At 39.2% G+C, this 17,008-nt stretch overlaps 1 protein-coding gene across 2 annotated transcripts; it reads left to right on the top strand.

Moving 5' to 3' along the window:
- The first annotated feature begins 1,558 nt into the window (after nucleotides 1–1,558).
- On the top strand, nucleotides 1,559–4,036 carry nkx2.4a (NK2 homeobox 4a). 2 transcript variants are annotated; one of them, XM_085391201.1, is made up of 2 exons: nucleotides 1,559–2,142; nucleotides 2,641–4,036. In XM_085391201.1, the coding sequence occupies exons 1-2, from the start codon at nucleotides 1,773–1,775 to the stop codon at nucleotides 3,321–3,323; spliced, it is 1,053 nt and encodes a 350-aa protein (XP_085247327.1). In that variant the 5' UTR covers nucleotides 1,559–1,772; the 3' UTR covers nucleotides 3,324–4,036. The 2 variants fall into 2 exon arrangements, with proteins under 2 accessions (XP_085247327.1, XP_085247328.1); XM_085391202.1 differs by having other exon boundaries at nucleotides 1,560–2,142; nucleotides 2,668–4,036.
- The last annotated feature ends 12,972 nt before the right edge of the window (nucleotides 4,037–17,008 follow it).

The following is a 17,008-nucleotide window of genomic DNA, read 5'->3' on the forward strand; positions in this document are numbered from 1 at the left end:
ACGTCTGGACAAGCATAGGTGTATTTTCAGGTAGGAAATATTACTCTAAAAAAGGCTAATTTACCCTAATTTATGTTCTAATAGAAATAGCTTTTCGGGAGATTCTTTATTTTACACAGGTTAGACCGCATTCTTTTCAAACGCCATTTTTTCTTTTCTTTTTGTCTTCAGTGTCTTTCTGACAACTCCAGCTGACTTTGGAAAAAGCACGCACTGTTTTGTTTTCCTGAAGAACAATAAAGCCCAGCCACTTCACATTAAATCCGCCGCGGAGTGCGGGCATCTGGGGGGAAAGAAAAATAAGAAATCCGGCTTCTGAAATATGCATAGGAAAAAATGAATGATTACAATCAGCCTATCAACTTAACCGGAGATTGCTGTTCTTGATATTTCTCTATAATTGATGGCTGACCATGTCACATCTTCATTTACTCAATTAGGGTAGGTAGCTACTTGCTGCCATGCCATGGCAAATTACATTAGTGGCTTCATGCAGACGAGTGGTTCCTTCCTACAATAATGAAGACAGCGACACATTTCACGTCTGGAAAATAACCTCCGAGCAGAGCACCTGTTCCCATTGTTGTCTGCAGTATTATGGTGATGATAAAGTTAAAAAAAAATTCAGAGGAAACATTATCATTGTTATGAAAACATATTTTCCAAGAGGAATTGTAGCGGCAAGTCTTTATTACTGAGTAGTTATCAGATATAGGCGTCATAAATCAGTTTAGAAATAAATGACAAATTGAGAAGTTTTTATTAACCACTGTTCGCCGTTTCTAGCGGCTCTTTTCTCATTTGACCCTCTTGTTTTGTTCCTCTTCCTCTTATTCTTCCCCTGGCGCCAGTCAGTTTGCTCAGAGATTACAATGTCAGGTCAAGACTGCAAAGTGTCGTTAATGCATGTTGACCAGACTCGAGGGTTTGAGGCTTAAAATAGTGCACCAAGTCTAATATAATTGTAGATGCCTAAGAAGTATAGGTAAAAAAAAAAAAAAAAAAAAAGTAATTTCCTCCCTTTTGATCCTAAATTAGGTTATATGGAGTCGGATGCTGTATGATTAGTTTCGGAAAAATATAATTTACAAATTCGTTTATGTCTTTTGCTGTGTGAGTGCTGTGTAATGGCAAAGAGTTTTGGACCCATACTGCATTTTTCAACATATTTTTCTTTCTTTTCTTTTTTTCTTTTTGAGCTTATTTGGACTTGTTCCTCTTCGCTGGGATAAAATGATGCTCAAGAAGCATAAACGAGCATACAACTTCATTGTGACTCTTTGATGATACTCGGTGGCCCTTATGTCTGTTCAAAGTGCTCTCAAAGTTTCTAGAAGGAGTGGAATTCCCTACTGACGCAAAATAGTCATATGTGGTCAGATCAGCTGATGTGCGGAACATAATGGGATATTCTCACCTGTATGTAGCTGCTGCAAACACAGAATCGTGAGTATGTGTCGTAGTTTTATTCACGTATACAAGTTAATACAAAGCAAAGTGTGTTTTCATGAATTATTTCCCTAAAATGTCAATGACTATTGTTTGCTGGTTTAGGAGTTTTGCTCCGCCCCCTGTGTTTGTCGTAAACCTGGCTCCTGGCTCCAATAAACCCGGGCTAAGAGCGCCCTGGGCTCGCCTCCTTCTCTAAGGCGATCAATAGGATCTCAGGCGCACTACAAGCACTCTCTTACGTAGACATCCACCAAGGAGAGAGCCGATACAACAACACGGTTGATCTGCTCAAACACAAAAATCTACCTGCTTTCTGAATCATGTCGTTGAGCCCAAAGCACACAACGCCTTTTTCAGTGACAGATATTTTGAGTCCAATCGAGGAGACCTACAAGAAGTTTAGTGGCATGGACGGCGCAGGGAACCTAACCTCTCCACTGGGAGCCTACCGACAGCCTCAGGTGTCTCAGACCGGCATGCAACAGCACTCCATGGGCCATAACGCCACGGTGGCCACCACTTACCACATGCCGCACAGCGTCTCCCAGTTCTCCCACAGCGCAATGGGAGGATACTGCAATGGAAGCATTGGCAACATGGGAGATCTTCCGTCGTACCAGGAAAGCATGCGGAATAGTGCAGCAGCAACAGGGTGGTACAGCGCCAACCCTGATCCAAGATACTCCACAAGTAAGTTCGATTCTCCTTTTATCAACACTTTTCACACTTTTTTTAATCTTCGTAAAACCACAAATGAATTTTGAGAGTGACCGTTAAAAACGCACACGACTAACCTGTAGTTTCTTTTTGTTTGTTTTTTATATGTTAATTTAAAAATGATATATATTGTCCGCTATTTTACAAAATATCTTATTTTAAATGACTGTTTATGCTGATGAAAACCGAAAAGGAGATCATTCTTTGGCTCAGTCTGACTCGACTTTTTTAAAAATTTGGAATAAGAAACAATTTTAAAGCAATAATTTGATAATTTATTATTATTATTATTATTATTATTATTATTATTATTATTATTATTATTATTATTATTATTATTATTATTATTATATGTTTTTGTTTGTTTATATTTTCCAACTTCAGCCAATAATCAATAAAGACTACTTCAGGCGAAATAGTGTTCTCCTCTTCTGTTTATTGAACGCATGTATATGTATGTATATTTTTAAGTTTCTAGATTCATGGGACCTTCCACAGGTATGAACATGACCGGCATGGGGAGTCTCACAGGAATGGCGGACGCCACCAAAGCCATGCCGGCTCTCCACGCTGCGCCCAGGAGGAAACGGCGCGTCCTGTTCTCACAGGCTCAGGTCTACGAGCTCGAGAGGAGGTTTAAGCAACAGAAATACCTGTCTGCGCCTGAAAGGGAGCACCTGGCCAGTATGATACACCTGACGCCGACTCAGGTGAAGATCTGGTTTCAGAACCACCGGTACAAGATGAAGCGCCAGGCCAAGGACAAGGCAGCGCAACAGATGCAGCAACAGGACGGTTCTCTGTGCCAACAGCAGGCGCAGTCCCCCAGGCGCGTAGCGGTGCCTGTTCTGGTGAAGGACGGTAAACCGTGCCAGAACGGCTCAAATACGCCAACGCCGAACCAGCAGCAGGTACAACAGAACCAACAGCAAAGCCAACAACAGAGCGGAGCTGGAGTCGTGCTCGCATCCTCCACCAACAGCCTCAGCCAGCATCAAAGCCAGCAGCAGGTGAACACTTTGGAGCTGGAAGAGATGTCGCCCAGCCCTCCCTCGCTGCACAGCCAGCTGAACATGGCACAGATAGACACATCTGCTGTAGATTACACCAGTAACATGGTCAGCTCAAACCTCCTGTACGGCAGAACGTGGTAGGACCTAATACAGTACTGTCACTTTCCACTTTTTCTATGTGAACCTGCGGATGAGCCCATGCAAAACAAAACACTGCAATACATACATATATATATATATACATACACACATATATATATATATGTATATATATATTCTCGCTGAGGGCTTAAAATGGGGCCCTTTGGCTTTGGAGGGTGTTGAAGTGGGCAAGGGGCGCACAGAGGCGCACCAGCTGATCAGGGCACATTTTCTTGACATCTCTGACAGGGGAGTCTATTTTTGAACTTTGCAGAAATGGCCGCCCTTCAAAGCAATTATGTCGTTTCTGGACCTTTTGTAATCCATGTTTTGGACCTTCCTCATGATGTTTTAAACGTAGTCTATGTTGGTGAAACAAAAAGGAATGCTGCTTCACTTGAGTTCGGACTGGGGGAGAGGTGGGATCAGGTTCGAAGTACACTAAGCCACCACTCCTTATTTGCGGTGATAACCTGGTATTTTATCATATTAATATTGTAAACTAATGTATTCATTTAGACTTATTGAATAAAGTAGGGACTTGTATATTTGGCTAACACACAAGAATGCGTTTAACTGTATAATAATCGTTATTGCGTCCACTTTTATGTTTTCTTTATTCTTTTGTAAGTTAAAAAGGAACAAATGCGTGATGGCTGCTGTATATGTTTCAAAACCAATTGAACGTTAACAATAAATAACTTGAAGTGTGAGAGCTATTCCTGAACAAGTAATTTTTTAAAAGGCATCTGTTTTGGAGTGCATTTTCATTATGTTGTGATTGAGACCAAATTGAGCTGGAAAGCAAGGTCGATGAGGGAGCCAGCATTGTTCAGGTGACATTTTGGAGGGCTGCCTTTCATGGGAAATGTCTGCAAGAGTCTAAGACCGGGAAATCACCCTTTTTTTTAAAAAAACAAAACAACAAAAAAACTATCACTTTTTAGCAGCCTCGATCTTGGGATTAATTCATGCTTCACTACATTAATAGATATTTTTTTCTTTCCTTTAAATCAACTAAACAATTCAATCATATTGATCTTAATCTTTTTAATAGGCCCAGACGTTGGTTTTGCGCTGTGCAATTGGCCAATTTTATTGTGAATGCAAGCGTCTGTGGAATGCACAATGATCACCAATTATTGGAAATGGGAATCTTATAAATAGTAGGTATAGTATGTAAAAGAACGAGATGCATGCTCCACATTATTATTATGTGACCTCAGAGTTAATGACAGTAATCACAGAACAGCTATTATTATTATTATTATTATTATTATTATTATTATTATTATTATTATTATTATTATTATTATTATTATTAGTATCACAATAAACATTTGTATCATCGTTGTAAAATCAAATAGGAACAATTGTATTATTACTTTTGTTATATTTTATATATTTTTTTAATGAATTAATGTTTTTTTTTTATTATTCAAAACTGAAAAAAGAAGTCCAAATTATGTTTTATTAGTAAATGTAATTTAATTATAAATGGGGGGCTGTGTTGTAATCCGTAAAGTTTTAGGAATCATTTTGACGACTCACAGAAAGTATGACGAGGATATTTCTCTATTAGCTAAATTATTGACCGTTATTATTTAGAGTTAAATGTCATTTATTTGCAGTTAATTTTCTTTTATAAACCCACCTTTTCTCTGTAAAGCACAGGACCAGAAAGGTACCATGAATCTAAATATAGATAAAGAGCTAATACTGGGTCTTGCTCTGTATTTACTTTTACTTGATTAATGAAATAACACTGATATATCCACTTATTTATTTCTAAAGCGCTGAACGACACTGTAAACATATTCAGTAGGCTACTTAGTGTTATTCACACACACACTCACGTTTGCACGGACTGGCCCTGTTCTGTTTAATCTCTGTCGAAGGTGAATGATTTGTGCAAACAAATTCCAAAGTTTTTAAGGTCATCACTTAACGTCGTTGTCGGTTCCCCTTTGCTTCTGTCCTCCAAAAGCTTTTTCCACACCAGCGGCGGCTGATAATAGAAAGTAACATTTCATTTCCTGTGGTCATTTAAACACGTTCAGAAATTACTTCTCAATCCCCTTGCTGATGACACCCTGCGATGGTGATGATGATGGCTATCAGTGTGTATCAGTGGAGACCTTGGAGAGCCTCCATTTTCAACCCCTTCACATACCTGGCAGCTGTATGTATATGTGCTATCATCCCTACACTTGAAGGAAGCGCCAGAGCCAATATGCACCTGACATTTGGAATTGAGCGTGGCAACTCTATCAGAAAGGAGTTTGATAAGAGCATTAAAAAGAGAAATGCATTCCACAATATACACTATGATGCTGCAAGATGCTTCTGATAGATTTTGTCTCTAAATTGAGGGTATGAATGAGCTGTCAACAGAGCTTTTGATGGTGGACCACATGAAATGAAAGTGGAGGTGAAGCCATTCTTTTCTCTTTTCAATAGCCATAGTTATGGCGCACTAATAGGCTATGCTTGGTAATCACTGGCTATTGTGCCTGTTGCTTCTCTCAGTTTATTGGGGGGGTACCTCTCTTTGTAAGGATATATGAGACAGGCTGGGCACTGTAATTGGTGCTGGCATCATCATTTCTATGTGGAAACTTTCTGGAACGGCAGTTGCTGCAGTGCACTCTTACCTCTGTGTGTATAGTTGCAGAACCAGCTTTAAGTCCTTGCTAACAACGTCCACACCCACACACATTTGCACGCGCGCACACACACAGTTCACATTTACATACACAAACAAAGCAACTGAATAAGTTAGACATGGTGTAAAATTGCCTCTGTTGCAAAAAGCAGATATTTCCATCATGGCTGGAGGAAGTCCATCACTACTTCAATGTCATGTTAGCACAAAGCACGGAGCGGAGGATATTCCATTTCATGGATGCAAAGAAATTTTTAGACTATTCGTCTCAGGTAATTGCAGGTTGCACTGCATAATGTGAACGTAGAAGGAGTCTAAGCTTCTGTCTCTGTAACCCCCCCCCCCCCCCCCCCCCTCAACCTCCCCCTGCCCAACTCTCTTCCTCCCCATTATTCTACTTAATATGTCAGAAGGTCTGATCGCAGAGAAACCTTTTCAAGTCCTATTGATGTGTTCCTCAATTGACCATGGCGACCTAGCAACCTAGAGAGCGCTAATTGGCAAAGGCTTAACGTGATTGGCTGCATAGTTTACACAGAAACACAGGCCTAACATATAACCATCATCATGCACAAGAGAGTGCTTTTTGTCTTGTTTGTTTTGTTTAGAGTTTTTTCTTTCATTTAAATATATATGATGGCAAATTGTTTCATTTTGTTAGTCTCAACTAAAAAACAATATTTTGACCTGGATAACTTTAAAATTTTTCCTGAAACGCACACATGTTTTTGGGGAAGAATAAATGTAAACAAATGCTTCATAGAAATGTGTTATTCGTTATGATTATCATGATATTGATTCAGTAGGAACGTGGGCTTATGGTAGCAAGTTTAACCTCCGCTTCTATTCCTCCTTCCTAGAAATGGTCCTCAAATCTTGCCACTTATGTGAAATGATTAGGAGAGGTGAGGTCCGCTTTTTCATTTCACTGAAAGAATGAATGCATTGAATTGGCAGGTTCTGAGACGCACAGAGCAAGATTTTAATTAGTGTATTGCCCTCTTATTCTGCCAAGGAGAGACAGTCTTTTTCTTCTCTACGACAAACCTGTGCCTGCGTGATTTGTTTGGTTTCGACAGAATGAGTCACTGAAAGCTGGATATCTTTGCCCCAGAAAGCAAAAACTTCTCTAATTCCAGCCTTTTTCAAATGGGAAAAAAAAATAATCATCTTCCTACAGAGTGGGAAAAACAACATTTCAAGTAGGTCATAGGACTCTGAAAGCATTTCTCACTCTAATAGATTTTCATGAAATTAAATACATGAAACCATATTTTTAACATTGCTTTTGGTTTGACAATAACATCAAACTCCACATTTACACACGTGGTTATTTCTATTCCTGGGCTTCCACTGGCTAATTCCACTGGTTACTATGAATACCATTTTAGCAATATTAGGTACCTCAGGACCAAAGCAGAGGCTATTCACAACTGTCTATAAGAGAGTGGGGGCAGAGGTTGAAGAACCTGGTTTGGAGTGTGTGTGCATGTGCGTGTGTGTTTATGTGTGTGTGTGTGTGTGTGTGTGTGTGTGTGCACAAGGGGGGGGGGGGCATCCCTTATTAGAAAACCATGTCACATTCTCTCTCTGTGGTGACCAGACCCGCTACACTGCCACTAATCCCCCTTCCAAGTCCCACTATGCATGTTATTCAATTCTCTCATAAGTATTTAGAGAAACTGTTTTCAGTTGCTACTAATAGCTACTGACCTCCAGTGACACAGACCAACAATAGGTTTGTCAGGCCTGAAACGCACAACTAAAGAAGCTGATTAGAAACTCAAGAGGTTTGAAGCAAGAATCAATGGCTGCTCTGTGCTACCACAGTGCTTCCAGCATGGTGCTGATGATTGTGGGACCTCCATTAGTTATGCCTCATTAAGTCCCACAAACTGTTCTTTAAGAAAATTGGTTTAGCCAGTTCTGAAATCTATTACGGTTTTGAATCTCACACTGATTCTGTTTAGACAGCAGTTTGGAGGAAGACCTTGTTTAGTCTGCAATAACTTTTTGAGAAACGTTTGAAAGCCTTTGACCTTCAGTCAGTTTTTGTGTCCTTTACCTCCTTTTAATAGAAATAAATTTTAGGTCAAAATTAATAATTCCCTCATTTATATATACATATTTTTTTTAAATCCTCATCTAATTCTTTAATTTTACATTTAGGCGACATGCTTTAATTACAACCGGGCCTCTGTGTAGTTTCAGGGTATTATACACCATACCAGTGTAATTTAAATGTAGCAGAGCCTCTTTTGGCCATAGCTAAGAAATTTTACTTATCTTTATTAAGGTCATGTTGGGTTTCCAAACCTCAATATGACCTTGGTCTTTTATATAAAATATTTGTCGCCATAAAAGTGAAAGGAGAAAAAAAATGAATCTGTCAAAAGGCGTCTTGAATCCAAGAGTGCTGAAAGTTTAATTAACGCTTCTGTTTATTTAGGGTTTTTTTTTTCTCTGGTCGGGGGGTGCCCCACCCACCCACCAGCACCATTTTTTTCTCCTTTACCTTGTTACACCACTGCATCACTTTTTCTGTTAAAGGTTTTGTGTTTTCTTGTTGTCCGGTGCAATCTTGTGTGCTTCTGTTTTCTCGAGTTGTTTAAGGATTAGTTAGGAGCCTCCAGCTTTCAATGAGCGGACGAGAGAGGACAATACAGACCATCTGAATTCTGTTCCATTTTTCGTCTTTTTTTAAACATGTAGCATCTGGGTTTTGTGTTTATCTGTATGCATGAGAAAAAATGGCTAAATAAAGTACTTTTGAAAACAGTAGGCGAGAGACTACAGCTTTAAACGCTAAGAGATTTGTAAGCTGGCCTTTATGCCTCCTTTGACTACACATAATATAATTTTACTCCATCCTTGGAATGGGTTTCAATCTATACAAAACAAGAAAAAAGGAAATTATACAAGCATGCCTAGAAGATATTTAATCATCTCCACATATGCAAAGAGATGTTTTTTTTTATATTCAGAAATATGAAAAAGACACATTCACAGGACAAAAGAGTTCACCTCCGTCCTTCGCAACACTCCTCTTTACTTTTGAACCAGCAAGCACTTTTCTCCCAGCTCACCGTTGCCACGGCAATGGCCAGCTGCCAGTCGAAGGATTACCGGTTAATAGGGCCAGGGCTGAAGAGCAGTTCAATGAAGGTAAGCAATGGATAAGATCAGTGTGTGCTGGTTACGAGAAAGTCATTTGTATGTCCGTAAGGGCGTTTTATTTGCTTCATTTCTTTTTATTGTTTCATTTCTTCTTATAGACACAGTTTATATTTATATTTTCAAAGCGTTGTTGGATATAAGGTCAGGAAATCAGCTGAGCGGGGGCAGCGGTTCAACAGTAAACCAGCACAGCAAACACGCAAATTAACACGAATGACAAAAGACAACAGAAACAGCTATCACTCGAGCTATGTCTGTCAAATTAAGCCCAGAAGGATGTAATCATTTCTTCAAATATAACATTCGATAATCTGCCCCCTCCAAAACACACAGGAGTCTCAATATAACTGTCCCAGAGGGCCACAGAGGCCAAGCAGGACCACCCACTTTCTTTTCAATTATCATCTTGCAGCAACCTGTCTCCTCTCCAGCATTCAGCAAGAGACACTGACTGCTCTCCAGAGGGAATTACAATTAAACCGCTGGTTGTTCCTCGAATAAACTTCCAGACTGTAGCTGACAATCTCAACTCTGTAGAGCATGTGACCCCAAGGACAAACAGGATTACGCCCCAAATCCCTTGTTGCTTTACTCTCTCCTCTTAAGTTACTGTGGTCTGGAGGTCTCAGGGTGGAGACGGGGAAGGAGAATGTGTGGACGGAGATGAATTCCATTTGAATTCTGCTTTTAGAGAAATTATTATGTGGCTTTTTTTTTTATCCCAATGATCTTTTGTATGTTGAGGGTGGATAAAGGTTACACAGAAGAAGAAAAAAACACATTGGTGTGGTTTGAATGAAGTTTAAAAAAAAAAAAAAAAAAAAAAGAATGGCCGCAAAAGGCCATGAGATAAATATTTATGGTATGAACACAAGGACAAGGCAGAGTTACAAATCAGAATCAGAATACTTTATTAATCCCTAAGGAAATTATGTGTAATATATAACCCAAGTTTAAAACTATAAAAATGTGTTTAAAAGTTACCAATTAAATATCAATTTTAGGGGACGTGAACATGTTGGGAAGCCATTAAGCTTGAGCTCAACCTGAAAAGGTCTTTTTTTACATTGCAGACTAATTTGTGTCATTTCAAGTCACAGAAATGTCTGATGATGTCGTTACACTGGTTACAAAGGCATGACATTGAGCTCAATGCTATTTCATAGAGCAAATCTATAATTAAAAAATATATTTTTATTTTTATTGAATTATAATTTTTAGTTTGGGGACGATACACTGAGCGTTTGCAATATTCTAAACATTCCCTACTTGCATTACTATTCAGAGTAGTCTATTATTTACTTGCAGCTTGCATCTTCTGTGTATTATCTGTCCATTAAAAGCTCATCAGTGCTAATAACCATCACACTGAGAATTTCTCTCAGGGATACCAATTAGGGAACAATCCATATGGGACAAACAGCCCTGTCTCAGATGGGAGTCACACTGGCCGGTGGGCCTGGAGTGTTTATTTGCCCTGCTGCAGCCAGCTGGTCATACGAAGCCACAGAAAGGGTACATTGACTCCACCCTGCAGGGGGTAGTGGCACAGCAAAAGGGAAATGGGACTCTTTTTCAACTACCCACTCCACAGTGCAGCACACCCAATCAAAGAGCCCCCAGACGCTTTTGTGGGGGTGGTGAGTGGACAGGCGAAGGAGGGAGGGACAGTGAGGGGGTGAGTTTTGGGCTGCCAACCCCTCCTCCCACCGCTGTCCTGTCTGTGCAGCCAGCCACACTTCACATCTAATTAGCGGTCAGATCCACTGGCCCCTAATCAGCAGGACATGTTAAAACTGCCCTAATCAGGCCTAATCCTGGCTTTGTGTCACACACACACACACACCCCTGTTCTAGCTACTTACTCTGTCTGCAGTATTGATTGATGCATCATTTGGGGATTTAGTGGTCAATACACTGCAATCTGCAATGAGCTATGGGTTTGAGCTTCGTATGATGTCATCTAATGACACTTAAAAAAAAGGCCTAAACAGTAAAAGTAAAGCTGGCATGCGTGGTGTCAAACACCGTAGCGACGCTTTCTTTATACAGTCAAAACTAACTACGAGTAACAGATAAAAACAACTAAGTTAAACTGTGCTGTTATGTTAGTTAACGACTTTACTTTACAGCACAAGGAAGAAAAGTCATTTTTCTATTAATAACTATAATGTAATGTTGCCGAGTTCTGGATGTGTCTTTTGTCTCTGAGCTTTATAGGATGTCAACTTTATTCTGAAGCTCTTTGAGTTAATACAGATTACCCTCAGATGCCTTCATGTATTCTCTGCTCCAGTGACATAATTAAAAACTTCATCTTCAAAGGTTAAACTCCTTTAATAATCCCTCTGAATAAAAATGATTTGTTAACTTTGTGTGGACTGAAGTTCCAACAAACACAGAGTTTACACTGTGCTGAATAAAGACAAATCTGCACAAATAATAAAAAAATGAGTGAGCAGAACAATCGATTTCATTTAACTACATTATTAATCAGCTTTCATGCCTTGTGCTAAAACATCTTCTACTGCCTTACTCGTCTGATTAAACTGAAGACAAATGTATCATCTTTTTTTTTTTTTTGCTGAAATTGCTTAAAAAACATGTTTCCAAATGCTACCACTTATTATTCAAATTATTGAGCTGGTAATTTTGTTGCAAAGAATGCAGTAATTTATCACTTATTGCAGTCTTTTAGTCATTAACTGGACCATCGTGTTAATTAGACTCTAATGCAAAGACACTCAAAGATAGGTATGAATAATTATGTTTTACAGTGAAGATATTTTTCTTTCTTATGCAGATTATTCGGTGGTAAATTATGAGTACCGAGTACCGGTTCCTAAAGGAGACAGGAGGTAAATATAACAATGAGAAAATGCAACAAGAAAAAAACATTTTAAAAACTGTATCCTAGTGTTTCCTGTATATTTTTTTCACGCTATCACACTGACATCAATGCCGTTCATCTGCATCTAAATGGTGTCGGCCCTATTTGCTTGATTCGGTCAATTCAGAGACTACTTTAAGAAACTTTAGGAGGAAAAATGAGGTCGTCAACAGTAACAGTATGGATCCAAGTGCTGAGCTGTGGAGAATGGATTAGGTAATTACCATACTTTCCAGTGATATAAGGCCATAAATTAAAATCTCCAACAACTTCTCAAGTGACAACTCATCTAATCAGGGGGACAATCAAAGAGAGGCCATGCTGTTTACTGATTGCTCTAATCAAAAATGGCTTCTTCAAACACAGCTAATTGGTCAGTTTACTCACGGAACGGGAAGGCAAATGCAGAGGGGCTACTGTCGTGATTTGAAGGACCCAAATATCTCCTATTTGCATTGAGTGCCACCAGAATACACTTGACTCCCACAAGTTATCAGCAAACCAGACAATTATTCATCAGGCACAAATTGGCACATCAAAGTCAAATCAGAGAATTACCGTCAGGAAGACCCCAAAGCAAGAGCCGAGAGAGGGAAGGTGGCCTTTGATTGACCGCGTTGCCCTTCGTCCAATCTGTCAGCCTAAACTGTCGAGCTCACTCATTGACAGAAGGCTTCTCGTTGCTCTAAAATCACATAACAGTTAAAGTTGAAAATAAGCGCAGGAGAAAACAGGAAATCAAGGTATAGTCGTATAACATTAAAGTATTTGCTTCTTTTGTGAGCATGTATGTCAGAGTCAGAATTAAAATTGTTATTGCCCTTAGGGACAGAATTAAAAAAATATTTGATTATCTATCTTTCCGTTTTCTTAAAAATGTATCCAACTTATCCCGATAATCAGAGGAGCAACGAGGTGCCAGTCCATCAGAAGACCAACACGGAAAAATTCCCTAACAGCCAATTTAAAATTATTAACCTAATGTGTCTTTGGACATTTGGGAGGAGCCAGAAGAAACCCACAGAGCTACAGGAAAGGCACACAGAAAGGAACGAGCCAGGAGGGAGGTCCAAACTGGAAAACTTGAAAGCTAAAAGCAGCATGATGCCTGCACCACATTTATCATTATGGATTTTATGTGAGAACACACTGAACTTGACTTTTACTTACACTGCTGAATTTCTAATTATATCATGTGCATGAATTCTGTCTTTGGATTTAACTTAATTATCCAGAAGATGCACTGAGTATAGAATCATTAATAGGCTTCCAATTCTGCTTACAGGTGCATGTTGAAGCCCCACTCGTCTGCTCGTGGTCTCCTGAGAGTTTCTCCTGAATTTGTTTAGCGGTTTTGTTTTTGTTAGCTAAATACTTAAGTTTGAGTTTCTGTTCCAGTTTTTTTGGTATCCAAGTTCCAAGGATTTGTTATTATTCCAACAGTAAATTATATTTCTGGTCATATTGATGAATCTTTAAGTCTCATTTTACACTTTATGATGATCATAAACAAATACCATAAATTTATTTGAGCGTCTGTGTTTTGGTTCCCATTTATTTAATCTGTAGTTCCCTGTTTCCTGCCCTCCTTGTTTTGTCTTGTCCTTTTGTGTTTCCCTTCATTCATGTTCAGTGTTTGCCTGTCATGCTTTATGCTTGTTTCAGTTGTTTGCTCATTTCCTGTTTTACTTTGATAGTTGGTTTTGTCTTGTGTCTCGCTTCCTGACTGTGTTAAGTACATGTACATGTGTCTTATTCCCCACCTGTGTCTTGTCAGCCGTTTGTGTATGTACAGTCGTGTGTTCCTCTTTGTTGCATTGCCTGGATTAGTTCCCTTATGTGTTGCTTTGATTCATTTCTTTATCTTTTTTGAAGGTCTGCAGATTTCAGTTTCATCCTTTGGACTTTACTGAAAGCTCACTTGTTGTTCAGTCTCCAGGGTCATGCAGCATCCTTTGAGTCATGATGGGGTTAACAATCAGGGCACAGAAGCTAATCACTCATAGCAATTTTCCAACCAGGCATTTTACCAAGCAGGCTCAAACGTCCTCCATCTTTAGGCTCCCTTTACTCTAGACTTAGACAGGACTTCACTAATCTATAATACTTTATTTGTTGCTGAACTCACAATAGACATTTTAGAAAACCTTGCACTAGTTTTCCTGTTTTTCCTGCTGGCCATGCTAAGCAGGTGGGTCTCGTGTAAAGCTTAGCTCAATTTTGACAAATGGACCCTGGACTATTCACTAATAGCCAGCTCACTGTTGTCCAGGTTAGTGGATGGTTGGTGGTTCAACCCCTGGCTGCTCCACTCACAAAGAATTCTTGAGCAAGACACTGAACCCTGAGATGCTCCTGATGCATTCATCAGAGTGTGAATGTGTCTGAATGTTAGGTAGAAAGCATAGACGTAGAAAAGCATTATACAAAACCCAGTCTATTTACTATTTGTCAATCTGTGGTCAGTAATGCATTCTGGGAGTTTGTCTTTGCACTTGCCTATGATTGAGGGGTCAATTTGCCCCTCTCCATCGTTCTGAGCCAGACCATATGTGGATGGTAGAGCCAAGATACACTAAATTACCAAAAATATTCACTCACCAATCCAAAACATTAGATTCAGGTCTTCCAATCACTTCCATGTCCACAGGTGTATAAAATCAAGCACTTAGGCAAGCAACCTGTGTCTACAAACATTTGTGAAACAATGGGTCGCTCCCAGGAGCTCAGTGAAGTTCAGTGTAGTACTGTGACCGGTGTAACCAGTCCAGTTGTGAAATTTCCAAATATGGTAGCGAGGAAACCTTGTGGAAAGCCTTTCCCAGACAGATGAAGCTGTTATAGCAGCAAAAGGTGGGTCAATGTCATATTAAATGTATTGATTTAACACGAGATGTCACTCTAGTTCATATGGATGTAACAGCAGATGAACTAATACTTAGTATACTTTTGTTAGTGAAGTCTCATCATGAAGCTCCAAGCTGAGCATTTTGCAGATCTTAGTGTTTTGAAATTGCTCCTGAAGAGGAAGAGCTGGAAACAAGGATACCCCACGCTCAGCTGGTAATGACCTGTGATTGACAAGTCCTTAACATATGACCACATTCTCTAAGGCCCTGCTTTCTGACTCTAATAAAGACAATCATTTAGAAAATGAACTTATTATTATTATTATTATTTTAGGCAATATGATATGAAACCAGCAGCTGAACGAATAAAGTAATTAGGAAACTGTGTACTGAGGTAACAGAGCAGGAGCTGAGGGCTGTTCTCCCATAAACTTCTATAAAATCAGTCTTTTTGCAGCCAGAGGCATCAGCTGCTGACCATGACAGTGAAAGCAGGTTTAATGCACTAGTACCAGATGCTAGAAGATGTACAAATAGTAGAATTCACTCACTAAAACCAGTGCACAGCCTCTTTGGAAAAGTACAATTAACAGCATAGCAGGAAATATTATTTGTCATATAAATGCCAAAAAAAAAGGCAAAAAGGTGAAAGTATACTGTAGAAAGTAAAACTTCTCTGTATCAAACTGTATATTTTAGTCATAAAGGTGGCTGTGGGAGTCCACAGGGATTGACTCGATTTTGGATTCAGCCTCAAGTGGCCACTTGAGGAAGTGAGGTTTCTGACACTTTCTCACTGCATTCATATTTCAGCCCTGGAGGCTGCTGCTTGGGTTCACCATTGCTCTCATTAAGGCTTACACTGAGTTGCAGATTATTCCCATAACAAAGAATCTAAACAGTTTAGACCCTGAGTTATTTTCATAAGTAATTTCCATGCAAAAAGTGCATATTCAGGCTACCCTCGTGTAAAACACTGACTTATCTAAATAGAAGTGTTAAGCACCTGCTGCTGCTCTCTCAACCTTCTCACAGAAGTAAGAAGTCTGGCACTTTGACTGTGCTTTTTCTGTTTTGGGGGTGCAGAATAATCCAGCTTTCTTTTTTTTATCATGGGTTTTTTTTCTGTCTTGCCTGCAATGATTGCCGTTTCCTTCTTTGTTTTGGAACATTTGATGCCAATGTAGCCAAAAAGTGGGCAGGGGTGTAGAGGTTTGAAGAAACAATGTTGTGACTAATGAGTCGCACAAATTAAAGATTTATCAACGGCCTCAGTAGACGTTAAAAGTGGGAAACAAGGACTGTGAAAAGCTGTTGTAAAGTGTTGTTGTAAAGCTTTGGGTGTTAGATGTATACCGTACTGCCATAACTACCAGGTCAAGGTTTTCTTCTTCTCACTGTGTAGTCTTCCTTTTACCACGGAATTATAAAATAACTACATTTTTTATCATGTTTGGAATTTTTTTCACTGTCACTGTATTAACTTATTCATCCACTTATTACATACTTCTAAAAACCATATTGCATTTCAGGTCCATTGCCAACATTTTTAATAACTGCATGATGATTTAGCGTGTACAGTCGTATTTATATAACAGGGGGAAAGGTGCAGAATGCACAGGAAAACATGCCCAAAAACACATTAAAATAATACACTGTAGGCATTAATTGAAAGTACACTTCTTCCTTATTTCTATGCCAGATCTGTTGGCACATTAAATTAAACTAGACTATCAACTGACTGCATATGGTGGCTCTGGTCATCATGGTCCCTTACATTACTGCTTTAGCTTTGTCATAACAGTTTGTATTTCAAATTGTAGGTTAGAAAAAAATACATCCACAGGTAGTAAAAAAAAATCCAATATTCAAATTGGCCTAAAATAAAATATATTTTGCATATTGTCTGTACTGGCTCTACATAATAAGGCCACGACACTCTTTTTGCATTTGCATTTGTAATGAGATTTGTCTGTGTGGAAATAAATCAGAGTGCAATTTCATTTTGCATCATTTCAGCTGCAGCTATATCACTGTGCACCACAAGTGGTTTCATTCGGAGCCTCAAAGGACGACATCAAAAGGAGGCCAAAAACTGTCTTGG

The sequence above is a fragment of the Rhamphochromis longiceps genome, linkage group LG19 (assembly GCF_057381845.1).
Source record: "Rhamphochromis longiceps isolate RC_006_pf linkage group LG19, R_longiceps_female_GT1.1, whole genome shotgun sequence".
NCBI lineage: Eukaryota > Metazoa > Chordata > Actinopteri > Cichliformes > Cichlidae > Rhamphochromis > Rhamphochromis longiceps.